Genomic DNA, 21,025 nt, shown 5'->3' with positions numbered 1-21,025 from the left:
GCGTAGACTCCAGTATTCAATTGGCGCGTGCCTCCGGGATTCAAACGGCGTAGCTTCCGGGATTCAAGTGACGCTACTTTCAGCAACGAACGTCAAGAATTTAGAAACGGTCAACCCTGCAAAGTTTCAAAACACATGCAATGGATTCAAGTCGCCTTAAGATTCTCAAATGCTTTCAAAAGATTTCAAGATCTTCGAGACAATCAATTCTGCAAAGCTCCAAAGTACCTGCAATGGATTCAAATTGCTTGCAAAATATTCAAAAGATGCCTTCAAGTCTTCAAGCGTTCTTCAATGCCTTCAAGCTCTTCAAATGCTCTCAACTCCTCAAGTCTTCAAGTTGTTCAATGCCTTCAAGCTCTTCAAATGCTCTCAACTCCTCAAGTCTTCAAGTTGTTCAATGCCTTCAAGCTCTCAAGTCTTCAAGTTGTCAAGCGTTATTAAATGCTTTCAAGTTTTCAAGCCTTCAAGTTGTGTTTTGGAATGAAAGTGAAGGCTCTATTTATAGTAAGAGCCTAACCAATATTCATCAACAAACTCCCCCTTTAATTAATTAATTGATTAATTAATTAATTATTCTAGAAAATGAACCTTGCCCATAATCAAGTCTAGGTTCATTATTGTATAATCTAATTCAAATTCAAATTAAATTATAATTATTTAATTCAAATATAATAAAATAAATATTATATTTAAATTATAACTATAATTCAAATTCAAATATGAAGTGGGTTTGGACCAGTTAATTAATTAATTCAATGACCCAAATCAAATTTAATTGGGCTAATTAAATTAGATTAATTTTCATGATTCAATTAATTAAATTGGCCCAATCATCGATCTCAACATTGGCCCAATAACACTTTAATCGATCCATTTGTTGGGCTCAATTTTTCTGTGTCTACAATACTAAAAGTACTTTTTTTTTTTACTGAAGCTATATTATTTGATAGTATATATACAATAAAAGTACTTTTATTATTTCAATAATGTACTTATTAAAAATATACTTTAAGGCCAAAAATAATGCAAAATCCTTTGATGATATCTTATGTCATGACAATAAACAAAATTCAAGGGCAAACACTATAAAAAAATGGGATTGATTTTGAACTATACGAGATTGAAAAAGGCTTGATTCAAGCCCGAACTCGTGTGCGCTGGCACCTAGGGGCACGAATGTCGTCCGGAAATTGGCTGGCCTTGCGCCAATTTCTGTACAGTTTTCCAACACTATATGGCCACAACAGCGCGGACCATTTGTTGGTTCTGGCTGGCACCTGGGGGCACGAATGTCGTCCGGAAATTGGCTGGCCTTGCGCCAATTTCTGTACAGTTTTCCAACACTATATGGCCACAACAGCGCGGACCATTTGTTGGTTCTGGACTGTTACAGGATTAATCTTGTATTAATTCCACCTTTTGAATTTTTGAGTTAAATCTCAATAATGGTGGCTGTTTCAGGTGTTACAAATCGTGGATTAAATGCTAAACTAAATGCTATTGATTCCTCACCTCCTATATAAGAAGGGGTGTAGCAGCAGTGTTTCTACACAGAGATAACAACACACACAACACAGAAAATTCTGGTTTTCCCAGCTCCAAAACTCTGCTCCTACTCCGTTCTTGAAGCTGTGTTTTGCCCGTGCTCTAGTTCGCCGGGTTCGTTCGTTTGGGTGCTCAAACGTCGAACCGCTGTACGTTTTATCCTGGGAAACCTAGGCCACAACGCTCCTAGCACTTTTGGGAGGTGGCAAATAAGGTTTTAAGGAAAGACAGGCACTTTGCCTAACTCGTACGAATCTTTCTTCCTTCTCCTTCTTTCTTGTTTTTTTGGATTATGCTCTAAGCAAAAATCCGTTCTTTCTTGTTGATTTGGAACTATAATCTAAGGATTATATTTTCCTTTTGGTTGATATATATTGGTATATCTTTTTCCGTAGATATACATGTATATATAACCATTGGGTCCGTTTTATGTATATTTGTGTGTATATATATATTTCGGATATATATCCAATAATATTTTATATATATTTCGTGTGTATATATATAAATATTATTTTACGGATATTAAATCGATTGTGGTTCATTATCACCAACAAATGTATCATATCTAAGTACGGCTAAAAATGTTGTGTACAAAGAAGTCTTCAACAATGTGTAATAAAATTTCAAAGTTGATCATTTCAAATTTATTAGGTTTTTAAACTGTATATTTTTCCATTTATTATATTATACTGAATATACTATGTACTATATATATAGCCGTGCCGGGTGCAACTACTAGTATACTTTATATTAAAAAAAAAATTACATTATTTTATATGATGTATATTTAATACATAAATAATGTACTTTTAATATTTAATTTTTTTTTTTATGATTTACACAGCGTTGTGTGGACCATCGTCCATATAAAAATTTGCGGAAACTAAGTCTTGGGAGTTGGGACAACATATTATTTGTAGTTAGATCTAAGGGGGATTTTTGGATTCCTTTTATGGCATATTTCTTTGGATTCCTTTTTATCAATGAACAGGATTGAACGCAATAATGCAATATGATTCCTTTTTCCTTTTTATGGATAAGCGCAATATGGATGTCTTATTGACGTACTATTCTTTCTATGTGAACTAAACAACGTCATTTTATGTATTATATAATGCTTGGATAGGGAATGTCATGGTCATATATCTCAAAGCTGCAGAAAAATGGAGTCACAGCTTATACTCAAAACTCCAATTCTATTTGCGGTTTCTGCTAAGAAATCTTCATTCCCAAGTAAACACTTCCCTCTCAAATTATATTCAATTCATTGCTTTTAATTTTCTTCTTAGTTTTTACTTTTCATAAGAATTAATATTAATTATTAGGATTCTTAGCTGTACGTGTTTGTGTAATTATTTGTAGATAGCTCTAACGGGAATTATTATTATTATTATTATTATTATTATTATTATTTTGGTTAGTGATCAAGGAAAAATGACTTATTTTTTGAAAAATATTTTAATTTTTTAGTATTTCACTAAAGATTAGAAAAATGTATGTTTCATTTGGTTGAAATTAATAAATTTGTATTTTTTCTGTTTGATTCATGTTTTTTGAAATAAACATATTATTTGTTATAAAATACCCAAACTTAAGAAAGATCAGACCGGAAAATGACTTCCAAAATCATTTACTAATATTTTAAATACAGATTTGAGTTTTCAAGATCTGAGTCAGATGATTCAGATCCACTAATACGCTCATTATGTACACCCATACTGCTCTTTTTAAATTTCCAACCCTAATAAAGATTTAGTATCATTTAAATTGGATAATTAGATATTAGGATCTTGGATTTTTTTCAAAAATATATTTTTGAAAAAACCCGGCAGCCATTGTGCACACGGATATTTGGTCATATCTGCTGAGCTACTAAGTTATCGTGATATACATCTTCTCACGCGCTCTGTCGAGTTGGGTGAGAGGAGCCCTTGGTGTAGAATTCAACCTTTTGAGAGAAGAGAAAATAGCAAGCAAAAAAAAAAAAAAAAAATTACGAATTTCAATAATTTAATTATCAAAATTTATTAATGAATTAAATACTCACAAATTTTATTTATTTATCTACAAATTTTTGCGTAGATAAATTGAATATTTTCTACCCTGACCGTAAATCATGGCAGGGCCGGATTTTAGGCTGTGCAAGCTGGGCTACCGCACATGGCCCCCAATTTTAGAGGGGCCCCAAAATTTAGAGGTTCAATATTTAATTTTTACCTAGCTAGTTTAAAAATAAAAATTAAAAAGTTTTCAATTAAACTTTAAAGGTTTTATGAAGAGATGGTAAGAATGTGTATTTATTGTATTTTAACTTGGAGGTCAAAGGTTCGAAACTTACATGTATTAGTTTTAAAAATTATGATTTTGGTAGGGCCACATTTATTTACTAGAACAGGGCCACCAAAACTTAAAATACGGCCCTGAATCATGGCATGGTGAAGAAAAGCAGTGCGTGGTGGCGCTAAGATTAAGAAGGCCGCCGCAACAGCGGTTCACAACGATAGTGAATAAACATGTTGGGAACATTATTATTGTTAAAAACAATGTTTCTTCGGCAAATAATGTTGTTCCAGAATATGACAATAATCCATCCAACAACAACATGTGGGACTCATTTCGAAGAAACTTAGATGTTTTCTGCAGATTTGCACGCGTGCATGTGGTGTTTGGAAGGGTAAATTTTCAAATTATATTACTATATATGTCTCATTTTATCTGTCATATTTATTGTTAAATTGGTCAAACTAATTCTTTTTTCTTTACTTATTTTCTTTAATATTTTTTAATTATTTTTAATACTCAGTAGTATTTTTAATGTAGTTTCTAAACATATAAATTTTATATACTAATACTAAACTTAACATTATGAAAAAATTGAATTAAAAATAATTTCAGTTAAGTCTCGTTAATTGAAACATACACATAAAATGAGACGAAAGGAGTATAATTTAAGTCCAAAATTATAGAGTAAGAGCAACACCAATGGTTTGTTTTATTAGTTTTATCGTCAGAATTTTACATAGTTGGAAGGGTGGAGACACTTGCAATAACTTAGAAATTGATTCTATTGCATGGATATAACTTACAGATTAAAAATGTTAATTCCCCATTAAACAATCAAAATTTGTTTTGACACTACTGGGCAATCAATAATCAAGAAATTTTTCACTTGACAATCAACCAATCAAAACATATTGCATAGAATGAGTTATTTACATTTTCGTATATTATATTGTAAGCTAAGGTTATCATAGCTTAATTGCAATATTAACATTATATTGCTTAAGACCAGATAAACTCGCCTTTTTTTTTTTGGTTTGTTTTATTGACTGTCTCTTTGCTTTATGTGGAGCAGGTACTCTGCGTAATTTCGATATTTTTACTTACCATTGAGAAGATGTCAGATTTTTCTCCATTATTTTTTACCCACATGATATTGGTATGTCTAAATTCTCATTTATTAGTTTTTTAGCGAAATTCGTAATTATCTCTAAAAAGGTCAATAGGCCGTTTCCACTGAGAGTTGAACTTGTAAATTTGTGGTTACCAAGTTAAGAATCTGATCAACTTGGCTGGGGTTTCTCAAACTCTCATTTTGGATCCGTTTGGAAACCTGAAAAATAATTTCCAAAAAAAGACTCATCTTTTGAAAAATATTTTAATTTTTACGATGTTTGGCTGAGGTCAGAAAACTATCTTTATCTATTTAGATGAAAATTTTAAAATTACATTTTTTCTATTTGAGTCATTTTCCTGAAAATTACATAATATTTGTTATAATAATAATAATAATAATAATAATAATAATAATAATAATAATAATAAAGTGGTGATGGTGGTGGTGGTGTTGGTGTTGGTGGTAGTGGGGCGGTGGGGTGTTGGAGGTGGTGGTGATGTGGGGGTGGGGAGGGGGTGTTGGTGTTGGTGGTGGTGGTGGCGGTGGTGGTGTGGTAGTGTTGGTGGTGGTAGTGGTATGGTGTCGTGGGGTTGTGGTGGTGTGACGTTGGTGATAGTGGCGGTTGTGATGTGGTGGTGTTTATGGTGGTGGTTGTGGTGGTGGTGTTTATGGTGGTGGTAGTGGTGGTGGTGGCGGTGTTGGTAGTAATAATAAATTAATAATAATATGGAACTAACTTTAAAAAGAAGAGAGGGAAGCTAGAGAGATGAAGAAAAAGAATTCGAAAAATATCTTTGGACTAAAAAACTATAAAGACATTTTCCATTTCCATTGATCATAATGACTAGTTTCTTTTGACTTCATAAAGTTATTTTTCATATTTCCAAACGGATCCTTGATTTTAATACTTAACTTGGTTGTCAGTTTTAATAACGTAACAAATTAATTATCATTTTTTTTTATTACAAATAGTAAATACTGCCTCCATTGAGGTTCGAATTCGGGAGAGCAACTTGGTGGTACTAGACCACAAGGTCTTTGGCAATTAATTATCGTTTAATAGTGAAAAGATACTAATATTTCTTTTAAGACTATGTGGTCTAATGGTATCCGGGTTGGACTTCCATTTGGAAGGTTGTGAGTTCGAGCCTCAGTGGAGGCGTTATTGGTTCTTTGTGTTTCAGTAGGTTGAAAAAGTATATGAACAAATACTACAATGTAATAGAGCCAGTAGCATTCAAAAAAAAAAAAAAATACTAACATTTTTTAGGTCATAATTAATCTAAAAACAGCAGGTATCAATCAATCTTTATTATTATTATTATTATTATTATTATTATTATTATTATTATTATTATTATTATTATTATTATTATTATTATTATTATTATTATTATTATTTTTGTTGTTGTTGTTGTTGTTGTCGTCGTCGTCGTCGTCGTCGTCGTCGTCGTCGTCGTCAGATCAGATCATTTTCTCGGTTCTAATTAACAAATTGTCTGCTTGTATTGTATGAAAAAAAAATAATGCATATTAAAATACAAGTATTTAATTATTTTATTTTTATTATTATTATCAATAAGCATTAATTAATCATTTTGATTGACATGTGCATTATAATAATTAGCAATGTAAATGCAGGTCTCTGTTGCTGCAGCCTTTATGAGTATATACATAAGTGGTGTCAATCATTTGTGTGATATTGAAATAGACAAGGTAACATATATATATGTCTATATATATTTTTAATATTCTCCATATATATATGGAGGAAGGTTAAGTGAGAACAAGTTTCAAGATAAAAAATAAGAATTAATCAGATCTATTAATTTCGGTAGAATAATAGTTGAGAGTTCTTGAAAAATAAAAAATAAAAAGTGATTAATTTTATAAATATTACAAACTTCAAAGTTTGTATAATTATAAAATTAATTTTCTGTGTTTTTTATAGTTAATTCATTTTTTTGTCCTAGACTTATAGTTGCAAGGATAATTTTAGTCTTCTATATATAAAAAAAAATGGTCAATTTATGAACACACATGTTGAATGAGACTCCTCTGCCTTTTTCCCGGCAGACGCGATTCCTCATCGTCCACAGTCTTCCCTTCGCATGCATCCTCCCGTACTCCCCACCGTCCGCCATATCCACCCTTCCCGCTCTATCTACTCGTACACACCGCCGTATACTATACGAATATTATTTGTAATTTTGGATTGGATTTCAACTTGTTTTCTAATTTGACGCATAGTTTCTGCGAATCCACATAGAAGCAGTAGTAGCTCTTGAGCCCTCTCTCTTGAATCGATCTGCATTTAGAGTTCTTCGAAGCCCTCAGTTTGGGATTTTCGCCGGTATCTCTACCACAAGTTTGTGCTGCGCTGCAAAATCCGCCGGCAGAGGGGGTTACTCCGTACCGTACGGTTCCAGAATTTTCTTCAACTCCGAGCTCCATCCGAGTCGACTCATTTGATTGGAGTCCAATTAGGTCTAAGTTTGTCTCATTCGATTAATGTATGTGAGTGCTGAGAACGACACTCTAGAAGGTGCAAGAAGGAGATATCATGAAATGACGCAAAAATTTCCTTCTCGAACGATCATTTAATAGGAATACAAAATGTCCTCGTTACTATAAGTGTATTCATACATTGTCTAATTTTTCTTTTGTATGAAGGACTAAAATTGTCCTTGCTAAGTCTAGGATCAAAAAAGAATTAATTTTTTTATTATTATTATTATTATTACTAAAACCTTCAACCATTAGTGAACTATAAATTTGCATATATAGTTTAGCTTTTCCCTTATAAAATGTTTGGAGTGTGGACACATCTATTGACCCGTCAATCTTGCAGGATAAACGACTTTTATTAGTTCCTAATTCTCTCATGGACAATAGTTTCTAGTGATGATATTATTGGAGTTTTCTACGTTCAGGTGAATAAACCACAACATCCAATAGCGTCAGGCAAATATTCAGTGAAAACTGGTGCCCTCATGGTTGTATCTGCAGCACTTATGGTAATTTAAATATATTAATTGGTTCATTCATATATTAACAGCACGGTTGGTTCACGGAATGAATTTTGAGGTAATAGAAATGCTATTCCATAAGGAATGGAATATGCAAGGAATAGAATAGGAATTGTATTCTATTGTTTGGTTCGCGGAAGGAATAGACTTTAGGAATTATATTACAGTGTTTGGTTGATTTAAGGAATAGAAATGAAATATGTTTTAAAAGACATAAATACCCTTATAAAAATATGTGATGGTGGCGATGGTGGTGGTGGTGGTGGTGGTGGCGGTGTTGGTGGTGGTGGTGGTGGTGGTAGTGGTGGGGGCGACGGTGGTGGTGGTGACGGTGACGGTTGTGGCAGTGGTGGTGGGAGCAGCGACGGTTGTGGTGGTAGTGGCAGTGGTGCTGCTGGGTGGTGGTTCTGGTGGCGGTGGTGGCAGCGGCAGCGACGGCGGCGGCGGTGCTGGGGTGGTGGTGGTGGTGGTGGCGGTGGCGGTGGCAGTGGTGGGGGCGGCGACGGTTGTGGTGGTGGTGGCGGTGGTACGTGCTGCTGGGTGGTGGTTCTGGTGGCGGTGGTGGTGGTGGCGGCGGCGGCGGTGGTGGTGGCAGTGGTGGGGGCGGCGGTGGTGGTGGGGGCGGCGGTGGTGGCGGTGGCAATGGTGGGGGCGGCAGTTGTGGCGATGGCAGTGGTGGTGGCGGCGGTGGTGGTGGTGGTGGTGGCAACGACGGTGGTGAAATAGGATAAATTTATATATAGGATAAAAAAAATTAGGTTAAAGAAATGGGTAAAAAAGAAAATAGATTCTAAAATCTATTCCTGAGCGTTCAGTAATAGGCTAATACCAGGGGGGCCCTAGTAATAGCTATTACCCTTATTTGAGGTAATAGGCTATTACCAGGAATACTATTCCTAGTAATAGAAATGGTTACCAAACAAAGGAATTGGCCTATTACTGGGAATGCTATGCCATTCCCAGCCTATTCCGTGAACCAAACGGGCCATAAGAGTTATACCATGAACCGGGTCCACTTTGCAAGGTAGATCCGAGTCCAAAATACATAATTTACATATTGAATGTTTATAATTTACATACTGAATGTTCACAGTTTACATACACAATTTACATACTTAATGTTCACGATTTACCTTTTACAAAAATTGTGAACATTCAGTATGTAAATTGTGTTTTTTAGACTCGATTTACCTTGCAAGGTAAACCCAGATCCACAGAATAATTTGCCTTCATAAATTTCTCTGTTTAGTAAAGAATATACATGCTATGTTTGACAAACCTAGCTGAAAGCTGAAAAGCTATAAGCTAGGAGCTGAAAACTGAAGAACGATTAAACTAGCTGTTATGTTTGGAAGTGTTTGGTAAAATTAGCTTTTTGATAAGCTGATAAAGGTAAAAAGACAGAAAAGGACATCTTCATAAAATTTAAATTAGTTTGTTTACATATTAAAATTTAACATTTTATCTTTAAAAAAAAAACATTTTATATTAAAACTATTAGTATAATCAGGATCTAGCATCCCATAATGAAATAATAATATTGTTGAGAATCTCCTTCATCTAATAATAATAATAATAATAATAATAATAATAATAATAATAATATTTGCAATGAAAGTTGCGGATAAAGGAGAAGAGAAAATGGTTTTAATTAGGAATGGTAAAAGATGTCATTTCTTTAAAATGATAAGGACAAAGATGGGAAAAAGTTATGAAGCTACTAGCTTATTTTGAAACGCTACCTAAGATGCATTCCAAAATAAGCTCTTATTTTAAGCTAGGAGCTTATGTTGAGAATATTACTAAACAGAGCTTATAGCTTATTAGTAACTTAAAATAAGCTATAAGCTCATAAATAAGCTCTGCCAAACAGAAACTACAATCACATCATAGATAAAATATTAAAATTAAATAATCAAATATTGTTTAAAGAAGAATATTTCTCATTTAATTAATGGAGAACATTTTCTCCACTATTAAAATTCTCCTAGATAACGTGCACGCACTAGTTGGGTTGCATGCGTGCAGAGAAATAGAGTTGTCGAAATTGGCTGGCAAGATAGGGCTTGTCAATAGTACGAGTCTAAGGGATGCAGCCCCACCTTAGGTATGCAGGTAAATTATAAAAGTTTTAAATTTAAATAAAATTAATATAATAAATTTAATAAGTGTATACTAAAATAATTTAGATAGTTTAAACATATTTATTAATGCATTTGTAATTGGTTAAATACAATAATAACTAATAATGTAATAAGCTCTAATAAATAATTAAATACATAATGCTTTAATCCAAAAGTCTATAATAAATCATTTATAAAATATATTAATTATTAATACACTTTTTTCAATATAAATAAGTATATAAACTTATATTTGTATATATAATTATAAAATAGTGTGTGTGTATATATATATATATATATATATATATATATATATATATATATATATATACACACACACACACACACTAATGTTGGTAATGAATATATACTAGGCGAGCCATAATATTCAAAACCCAATGGCAGGACGAGATGGGTTAGCCCAACAGGCTAAGCCGTATATTTTGACGGCTCTATAAAGAACGTACGCCGCTTTACAAGGTCACAAAAAAATAAAAACAAAAACAAAAACAAAACAAAAAAATAAAATAAAAAAACAAAAAAACAAAACAAAACAAATATTTAGTTAAAAATATTCGTATATTTGGCAAAATCAAATATTCTCCCCTATTTATTGTGCAATATGCACACAAAAGCTAACATGATGTTTCTAATATCTAATTACATGTTGTCAATCTTAGTCTAAAATTGATAAGTTAGTTTGATAAAAAATGAAAAATTTTAGGGTTAGAGAAAAATATTTAGTTTGATAAAAAAATCAGTATGGTAAGTTCGATGACTTGAACGGGTTAGCCTGATAGCTTGAGCCACTTAAGGCTATTCTTTGTTTTATAAATAATGTGCAAGGAGTTGATATATAAGCTAATATTAGTATTTTTTTAATATGAAATTTTAATAAATATATGACCAAATAAATATATTTTTATGAAAATAAAGAATGATTTTTTTTTAACAAAAAACTTATTATAATAATTATATTATAGTGTAAATATATTAATTATTTTTAGTTAGATTTTGAACATAGAGATTTGGATTGATTGAATGATGTATAAGTTTAATTAATTTTAAAATGTTAATGCTTTTAGTTGAGCCCACCCGATATTTGTTTGAGAGTTAAATGCCAATAATTTTAACCCAATCAAATTAAAAAAATTGATAAATTCGACAACTCGATAGACTAGTTCAAAAATGACCTGCATGCACGGGCAACTCAACTGGTTGCAGATTAGAGGTGAAATTTGTCACAAGAGATCAATGATCAAGTCTCACCAGCGGCAACCTGTATTTGTCGGTTGAGTCACCATGATTTATCCCTTCAATTTATTGAGTTACTTGGTATTTATACTAATTAATTTTTTTGTTTTAATTTAATCACAGAGTCTTTCAATTCCGATGTTCTTGGGTTCTTGGCAACTTTTTTGGGGTCATATCATTGGGTGCCTCATATTTGGGTTTGGCTACTCAGTCGATGTGAGTGTTACTGCATTTGTTTTGTTGAGTTATTATATGTTAATGATATCATTATTTATTTATAACTTTTTTATTTTTAAAATATTGATGCTTATTTGCTGTTACGATTTCTACTTGATGGACTTGCTTGTGCAGCTACCACTTTTGAGATGGAAGAGAACCTCTTTGATGACTGCAATCAGCATGGCTTTGAACAAATGCACCACCCAAATTGCATTCTATATGCACGTGCAGGTCCCAACTTGTGCATTGTTTTTCAATTCAATTAATAATCAAAATAATTTATGCTTTTAATCTCACCACTATAGTTATAACCATATTTAGTTCCATGAAAATTATTTTAAAAATATACTAAACACGCTTATAATTACACCGACATTTGGTCATATCTGCTGAGCCATTGAGTCACCGTAATTAACAAGATGACAAACACCTTCATTTAAACTTCACCGATATAATATAAGTTTCACTTCTTTCTTCCAAAGGTTGAACCCCAACCCTAAGGGCCCCCACACCCCGTAAGTTTCGCTTCTTTCTTAAGCAGTTATGTTGTTCTAGTATTTTGGGTATATAAATCGTTATGAATTTTGAAAATGTCAATCAATAACAATAGCAATTAATCATGTACTCTAATATGATTATATCGTGTATATTAACATACTGTCAGTACTTATTTTTACAGTACCTAGTGTTTCACAGATGATTAGAGATTATATCCTATAAAAAAAAATAAATAAATAAATTCAGTGTTGATCCATACCTTAAAAAATTACAATATTGCTAATATCATTAGCAATATGTTGCTATTTTTTTCTTGTGAAAACACTTAAGTTTTTTAAATTAAACTAATTTCAATATCGTCAACTGCAGACCCATGTGTTCGGAAGGCCGGTTGTCTTTTCAAAATCTATAATATTTGCAGTGGCTATGATAACCTTCTTCTACATTGATTTTGCAATATTTAAGGTAAGTAACTCCAATCAAGTTATGATGTTTTTAGAAATCAAGGAAAATAATTTATGGAAAATATTTTATGAAAAAATGATTCATTTCCTAGTAAACATTTTCAAATCTAGTGTGTGGTTGCATTCTAGAAAACAGTCTTAGTGTGTTTAGTTCATTTTTCAGAAAATGAGCAAAATTGTATATTTATACATTTTAATTGTTTTGTTTAGAATATAACAACATTTATAATAATAATAATAATAATAACCAACCAAAAAATAATAACAATAATAATAACAATAAAAATAGTGGTAGTGGTAGTGATGGTGGTATAGTGGTGGTAGAGTGGTGGTGGATGTGGTGAAGGTGAAGGTGGTGGTAGTGGTAGTGGTGGTGGTGGTATAGTGGTGGTAGTGTGGTGTTGGTGATGGTAGTGGTAGTGGTAGTGGTGGTGGTGGTGGTGATAGTGTGGTAGTGGTGGTGGCAGCAACGACGATGGTGGTGGTGGTACTGTGGTAGTGGTGGCGGCAACAACGACGATGGTGGTGGTGGTAGTGATAGTGGTAGTGGTGGTGGTGTTGGTAGTGGTGGTGGCGGTGACGGTGGTGTTGGTGGTGACAGTGGTGGACTGGTGGTGGTGGGGGTGTGGTGTTGGTACAGAAATTGAAAAATGACTTCCCCCAAAAAAGAGGAGAAGTTACTTTTTAAGAAAATAAGGGTATTTTCCTTTGACACACATTTTTAACTCTTTACCAAACACTGGAAATTCGGAAAATGATTTCTAGACTTACCATGAAAAGTGATTATTGATTTAGTTGATGTAATGGTTGGGAAATAAAGAAAAATAATTGGAAAAAAAAAAGAGAAAAAGAAATAAAGATCAAGTGAACTTACCAAGCTTATGTGGTTTAATGGTACTCGAGTTGGACTTCCATTTGGAAGATTGTGAGTTCGAGCCTCAATGGAGGGTGTTATTGGTTTTTTGTGTTTCAGTAGGTTGAGAAAGTATATGAATAGATACAACATTCTAATATAGAGCCAGTAGCATTCAAAAAAAAAAAGTTTAATTTTAAAATTGACATCATTTTTTTTTTTAAATTTTCTAATTATTGATCACTCTAATGGCACGTTTGGTTCGCGGAATAGGCCTTGAATAGAATAGCATTCCCAGTAATAAGCATATTCCTTTGTTTGGTAAAAACATCTATTCTCAGGAACAATGTTCCTGGGAATGACCTATTACCCTTGCAAGGGGAATAGAGATTCCTGGGGGGGCCTTGGTATTAGGCTATTTCTAATTATTGATCACTCTAATGGCACGTTTGGTTCGCGGAATAGGCCTTGAATAGAATAGCATTCCCAGTAATAAGCATATTCCTTTGTTTGGTAAAAACATCTATTCTCATGAACAATGTTCCTGGGAATGACCTATTACCCTTGCAAGGGGAATAGAGATTCCTGGGGGGGCCTTGGTATTAGGCTATTCCTGAGTTCTTAGGAATAGTATAAAGTTGCTATTTCCTATTTTATCTCCAATTAAATTTATTTCCTATTTCACCACCACCACCACCGTCACCACTGCCATCACCACCACTGCCGCCGCCACCACCACCGCCGACACCACAACGTAACCATCAGCACCGCCACTGCCACCAGCACCGCCACCACCTCCACCACCAACACCACCACCACCACTACCACTTATTTTTATGGGTATTTATGTCTTTTAAAACATATTTCATTTCTATTCCTTAAACCAACCAAACACTGTAATATAATTCCTAAAGTCTACTCCTTCCGTGAACAAAACAATAGAATACAATTCCTATTCTATTCCTTGCCTATTCCATTCCTCATGAAATAGCATTCCTATTACCTCAAAATTCATTCCGTGAACCAAACATGTTGTAAATGAACGAGTTAAATTAGTCCACATTTCTTATAAGAAGTCTTGTTCTCATTTGATCACAATAGGACATATCTGATGTTGCTGGTGACAAGCTGGATGGCATTCAATCATTAGCTATCCTCTGGGGTGAGAAGAGGGTAAGCACAAATGTTTTTAGTTTTTATTTCATATTAATTTAGGTTTCTGTTTTGAGATATATTATATTTATTTATGAAACTATAGTTGATTGATTTTTATAGGTGTTTATGATTTGTGTTTCACTCCTCGAAATGGCATACCTTGCCGCAATGTTGGTCGGAGCAACACTTTCTAACCCTTGGAGTAAATATTTGACGGTATTTACTTTTCTGTGCTAAATTGATTTTTTTGTATCATTATTTAATGAGTTGCCAATGATCCTTGTGATGAGGAGAAACACATAGTTACTACCTGACTTGGGCTGAGTAAACTTCGTTTTTTTTTTTTTTTTTCTTTTTTTTTTTTTTTTTTCTTTTTTTTTTTTTTGTAATAATTCGCAAACTACACTAGAGAAATAAATTATACTAGAAAGATTTTGTGCGACGAGGTCTACTAAGATGATGTTGTCTTCTTATTTTCTATTTATGCTTGCAGATCACTAGTCATGCTGCAATGGCTTTGATACTTTGGAATCGTGTACGATCTTTTGACTATAGTGGTCCAACAGCGTACAAATCCTTCTACTTGTTCTTATGGAAGGTAACATCTGAACTCAAAATAGTAATAAAGTTATGTTATAGCTATAGGTACTAGTTTATATATATAATAGAGGTCACTGGTTCGAATCGATGGAGGGGCGGTAGCCGAATTTAGTCGTGGATGGGATGTGGGTGTAGGTCGGGTCAACTCCAGTCTTGGGAGGGATTAGTGAGCACGGATGCTAAGGACCGAGTTAGGCATGCTGTTGGGCTTTGTGATCAAAGGTTGTGGTAGGTGCTGGGAGGGAGATTGTTGGGCTTTGGTCAGGTTGGCCGAGTTCAGCCCTGCTCGATTCGAGATGTGGAATGGTTAATGTCCATATGCTTATTACCAGTTGGTTTTAAGAAGGATATGACAACCAAATAACCAAAGAACTCCGTGGTTAAGCGTGTTTGACTTACAGGATAGGTGACCCACTAGGACGTAAGCTTAGTGCAATGCTAGACCTATCTTCTGGGGAAAGAATGGCTAGTGGCCCGGGGCTAAACTAGAGGCCGGCCTCAGGGGTCCTTACTCTCTGTCTGGATCGTGGATTCTTCTTGGTGCCCCGGGGGCCCTTACTCTTGGGCTCCGGGTTGTGGATTCTTCTTGGGTCACTTAGGTCATCTTATTAGGCCCTAGGCATATGGGCTCCTAGATCCCGGGCCCCCATTATTGGGCTATTTCTAATATCTCCATTACTATCCCCCCCCCCCCCCCCCCCCCCAACTCTCCGAGTTGCAAGGAGTTGACAATGAGAGAGAGTAACCACTATGAGCGTCATGTAACTCGTTGTGAGCCCCCGAGTCCGAACCGAGCACAAGGAGTGCCCATAATTGGCCTCGAGGGCTCGCGCTAGTGTTCTGTGCGTTCTTAAATGATCTTTTGAATCATTACTTTTGAATATTGAGTCTCTGGGATGACCATAACACTTTCTTGCTTTCGGTGTCTCTTCTTTGCTTGAAGATGGGATCAATGGTAACCGGTGAGCCCCCCCATCTATCCGTACCCGATTATGTTCCCCTAGGTGGGGGGGGGGGGGGGTGATAAGATTATTGACCCCTTCCAAATGTGGTTGCGAGGCTTAGTTTGGTACAAACCTACCGATTTATGCACAAACATGGTCGAATCAACCCACAGCTCGGCTTAGATGTGATTGGTGGTTTCCGGGCTTGGTGTAGAGTACCTCGGGCGTAGACTCGTACGTAGTGGGCCTTCAAACTTTATGTTTTTAGGTGGGGTGATCCAAACCATGGCCTATTCTTGCTCATAGTATCTCATCTTCGCCCGGGTGCAAATGATTACCTTCAAGTTCTAAGTCTTAGGTGGGGTCTAGGGCATGCATGAAGCTAGCTTGGTGATATATTTGGATTATTTTCCAGCTTGCCTTGGGGAAGATAAGTCACATTTGAACTTAGCCCAGCTTGGTGATGTGCCAAAATTGTCCCCCGACTCGCCTCTAGGAAGATAAGTTGCCCAGGCCTCGTTCTCCAATTTTCCGACCCCGCTCGATTCTCTATGTCTTGGTCGACCAGCCCTCGCCCTTGGTCCTTGCTCCTCGGGCTCTACACACTTGATTGAACTTCCTTTATATTGATCGCATATACCTCTTAGACCATTTTCTAGGATTATGTACGCATCGACTGGGTTTCTAGATTGAATTCGGTGTACCTTCGAGCTTAATCTTAAGAAAATACTTGACAAAAATATTTCTAGATTTTCCTTCGATGAATGTTGCCAATTTAGTTGAGTTGTGCATGCCCCCGGGCCTCCATGGCCCCGAGCTTATCTTTAACCGAATACTCACCATGAGGCTAGCTGGCTCTATGGTACTCATGTCTCTTTGCATTTGCTCCGACCAAGTGCTTATCCGAATCGCGTCCCCTTGAAGGGTCCGAACTTATCAATTAGGTCGTTAGAGTACATCCAGAGTTTTAGTCGTCCTTTGTTCTTAGTGTTCAGAGTTTAGGATTTTATTAATTTTTATTTCTTATTTTTTTTTTATTTGGCTGAAACTCTAAAAGTTAAATTTTGTACTTTTTCTATTTGGTTCAAAATCATTTACATAAATCTATTAGTAAGTTATTTCTTATAAAATATCATTCGTTTTAATGAAGATAATAATTTTTAATTATTTTAAATAAAGTTATAAATTAAAATTTATAATACTTATAAAAATTAATAATAATTATAATAATAAGATCTGAAGGAAAATTTTTACTCTTTTTTTTTTTTTTTTTTTTTTGTTAAGGATATAAGTCAGGCCGGGTTAAGATTTTTATTGTTTGGCTTGATCTTGCCTAGTCATATTTAATTTGATATTGATAAATGTAATAACTCATAAATGAAGAAATTGAAGAAAATAAACTTTTTTCTTAATTTTTTGTGTTGTGAGCTGAGTTAAAATTTTTATTGTTTTGTCGCAAAATTGATATTTTAATCAACCATTTATAAATGATATAAGTGTGAAGAAAAAAAAAACATAAATAGTTTTTAATACTTTGGGTTATGGGCCTAGCTAGACCATAATAAGATTTTTTTTTTTTTTTTTTTGGCACAACTTGACCAAGCCATTTTTTTAACCGAATTCGTCCAATCCAGTTCAAATAATAACGAGATAGATAGCGGCAACCCGCCATTTGACACCACTTAGAGGAAGAGAGAGAGAGAGAGAGAGAGAGAGAGAGAGAGAGAGAGAGAGAGAGAGAGAGAGAGAAAGAGAGAGAGAGAGAGAGAGAGTTGAGCATGGGATAAAATATATATATATATATATATATATATCTTTCGAATGAAAATCTTGAAACGCATTTTCTACCAAAATGGATTATTTTTTCTCTGACCAGAATGAATATTTTTTGTTGACTTCAATTTTTGCTCATTTTCAAACACTAGAAAATCCAAAAAAAAAAAACAAAACAAAAAACAAAAAAAAAAAACAAAAAAACTTCCGAAAATCAATTTTAGGATTTCCAAACGAACCCTTAGTACATGAGTATTTTAATACAATTTAAAATATATTTCTTCTTTAAATATAACCCTCTTCAATCTTGGTATTTCATATGCAAAATAGAGAATTTGATTTTAATTGATTAATTTAGGGGAAAAAGGGATGACATATTCAATATGAAGAGAAAAAATTTAGGAAAGAAAGTTGACAATGTAGAATGATTTTGGTAAATACAAGCGAAACAATGACAGGGCGTTTAGTTGGAGAGGGGGAATTACATGGGAAATGAATTGCAATTCTATGGAAGATGAATTATTGGGAATAAAGTGAGAATTTAAATTCCAGTGTTTGGTTTATAGGAATAGAATTACTGGGAATTTCAATTTCAATGTTTGGTATAAGGTATAATTTCAATTCCTTCTTAAGGTGCATTGTTTTCCTTCTTAAGGTGCGTGATTTGTATGCTTAAGGTGCGTCAGTTGTGTGAAACTTATGGTGAACCATTTTAAAACCTTAGGTGCGTGGTTTGTGTTCTTAAGGTGCTTTGTTGTGTGCTTAAGGTTCATGTTTTGTGTTATTGAGGTGTTTTGTTTGTATGCTTAAGATGCGTGATTTGTGTACTTAAGGTGCACCATTTTAATGCTTAAGATGCGTCCTTCGCACAACCGCACGTGAACCCTTCCCCGCACCTGAACTCTTCCAAAATTATATATATCAATAATTTTCTCAGCACCATTGTATTTATGAGAAAAGATGGACGTATTAGTATACTAGTCCAAACCCAAATCTCTTTTTCCAATATGAGACAAAGGCTTCTTATAAGTCTTTCTCTCCATTTTTTCAACTTAAATGGTACACTTAGAGAATTAATCTAATATCTCATTCACCCATTATCTATTTTGAGTGTATAATATATCGATTTCTTCGACTCACTTAGGAGACCTCACATTATTCGGCCACTTTGACTAGACCCAAATAGGAAATAAACCCCATATATATTTGTAGCACAAATGGCCACTCAAAATGTCAATTTTGCTAATATTTCGAATAGTCAATTCTCTGTTATGCAAATGAAATACCAAAATTATAAAAGTTATAAGAATGAAAGACAATAAATTACTAAAATATCCATATACTAAGTCAAACCTAATGTAGTTTAATGGTTTTGCTACATCGATCATAGACGCTATAACTTCTTTTAAGAGGAAATTACACTTTTGGTCCTATGATTAATTTCGATCCGTGACTTTTAAAACTAACAATTTAGTCCTTTAACTATGTTTTTTTTAGCAGATTTGGTCCTCCCGGCCAAATCACCTATGGAAATTGGCCGGAAAAACTAAAACCTTTTTTAAATTTTTTATTCATGAGGGCAAAATTGTCTTTTTACATTTAAAAAAATTTGAAAGTTTATCTGCTTCTTCTTCGCACACCTCACCACCGGCGGGCCTCAATCTGGCGATCGGCTCCGGCCATCCTCTTCGTCTCGTTGAGGCGGTCATGGAGGTGGGTCAGCCGCCACCTGAAGACGTCGAACGTGACCTGGATCGTATGCGAGAGATTTTGACAGAACTTCAGCAAAAGGGGTACGAACTCAATCCTCGCCTTTGGCGTCTGCTCCGGCGACAGAGGTGCTCCAGGGGCAATCGGAGGGTGTCGTTGGTCCTCCTCAGCCGTCTGGAGGTCTTGTCTTGGTAATCGACGATTCTCAGTCTCTAAACCCGACGCCAATCGAGTCTCTCCTACGAAACCCTAGTTCGTCAATCTGTTGGTGGAGATGGAATCTCTCTGACTTGCAACCCTTCGTCAATAATCGAAGACAAGATTGGCCCTCGTTGAACGCGAAGAAGCAGATCAGATAACTTTCTAATTGAGGATGGCCGGAGCCGATCGCCGGATTGAGGCCCGCCGGCGGTGAGCTACGCGAAGAAAAAGTTCAATTTTTTAAAACGTAAAAAGATCATTTTGCCCTCATGAATAAAAAATTTAAAAATGTTTAAATTTTTCCGGCCAATTTCCACCGGTGATTTGACCAGGAGGACTAAATCTGCTAAAAAAAAACATAGTTAAAGGACTAAATTGTTAGTTTTAAAAGTCATGGACCGAAATTAACACTTCCCCTATAGTCATAGGACCAAAAGTGTAATTTGCTCCTTCTTTTAAAGGTTAATGAGTATATTCCAACGACAAAAATTAGAAACTAAAACGACGTACTAGATGAGAATAAAATTAAGGGATTTGAAATGTAATTATAAAATGTATGAGTTGTTAATTATATTGCAACATACGTATTAATTAACTATTATCAAATAAAAATCATAAAAGAATGGTATAAAATTATAAATTGTCTTGTAAATGTATAATCAAGAATAATCTTCAGCATGATTATATTGATTATCATCAAGAAATTTACTTGTTAAGGTATTATGATTTGTAGCTCTAATTTAATTTCCTATGATATTATCTTGCAGCTATTTTGTGTGGAATATGCACTCGTACAATTTGTTAGGTGAATGGCCAACATTACTTTCCAATTTTCACTTCTTCATCCTCAAAAAGGTGAAGTCCCTCGCCCCAAAATCCCGCATTTTTTTTTTTCTTGCAATATGCGTTTTGTTGGTTAACAAAAAGTCTTGTGACATTTCACATTTGCTCTCATTACAACATATTTTGGGATTAGACTTGTTAACACAGTTAATTCGTCGATATTTTTAAAATTGACTGTTTTTACAAGTTTGCTGAATAAAGTTAATTGTTAGTTGCTTGAATGTTGAATATATGTAAAATGAGAAATAAATGCATATATTTATTCTTACTATTATTATTAGGGCAACCCCAATAAGGGGATTGTTCACCTTTTTTTAGGAACAAATGCCTACAGGGAAGAAAGAGAAACAAGAGAGAGGATAAATTTTACTCCGGCAAATATGGGGTTCTTTGCAGAAAGTGGAACCC

General features: G+C 34.4%; 1 protein-coding gene across 2 annotated transcripts; it reads left to right on the top strand.

Annotated features, from left to right (window-relative positions):
* The first annotated feature begins 2,680 nt into the window (after positions 1-2,680).
* Positions 2,681-20,702, top strand: LOC109162896 (homogentisate phytyltransferase 1, chloroplastic-like). Of its 2 annotated transcripts, none has more exons than XM_019311603.1 (13): positions 2,681-2,784; positions 3,634-3,673; positions 3,985-4,225; positions 4,907-4,990; positions 6,590-6,664; positions 7,882-7,965; positions 11,481-11,573; positions 11,709-11,807; positions 12,444-12,539; positions 14,493-14,564; positions 14,667-14,762; positions 15,040-15,144; positions 20,542-20,702. In XM_019311603.1, the coding sequence occupies exons 1-13, from the start codon at positions 2,715-2,717 to the stop codon at positions 20,581-20,583; spliced, it is 1,197 nt and encodes a 398-aa protein (XP_019167148.1). In that variant the 5' UTR covers positions 2,681-2,714; the 3' UTR covers positions 20,584-20,702. The 2 variants fall into 2 exon arrangements, with proteins under 2 accessions (XP_019167148.1, XP_019167147.1); XM_019311602.1 differs by having other exon boundaries at positions 2,682-2,784; positions 3,634-3,663; positions 3,975-4,225; positions 20,542-20,700.
* Positions 20,703-21,025: the final 323 nt, after the last annotated feature.

Source organism: Ipomoea nil, unplaced genomic scaffold (genome assembly GCF_001879475.1).
Source record: "Ipomoea nil cultivar Tokyo-kokei standard unplaced genomic scaffold, Asagao_1.1 scaffold2963, whole genome shotgun sequence".
In the NCBI taxonomy this organism is placed as follows: domain Eukaryota; kingdom Viridiplantae; phylum Streptophyta; class Magnoliopsida; order Solanales; family Convolvulaceae; genus Ipomoea; species Ipomoea nil.
The sequence above is the reverse complement of the archived record's forward strand: the minus strand, read 5'-3'. Positions and strand labels throughout refer to the sequence as shown.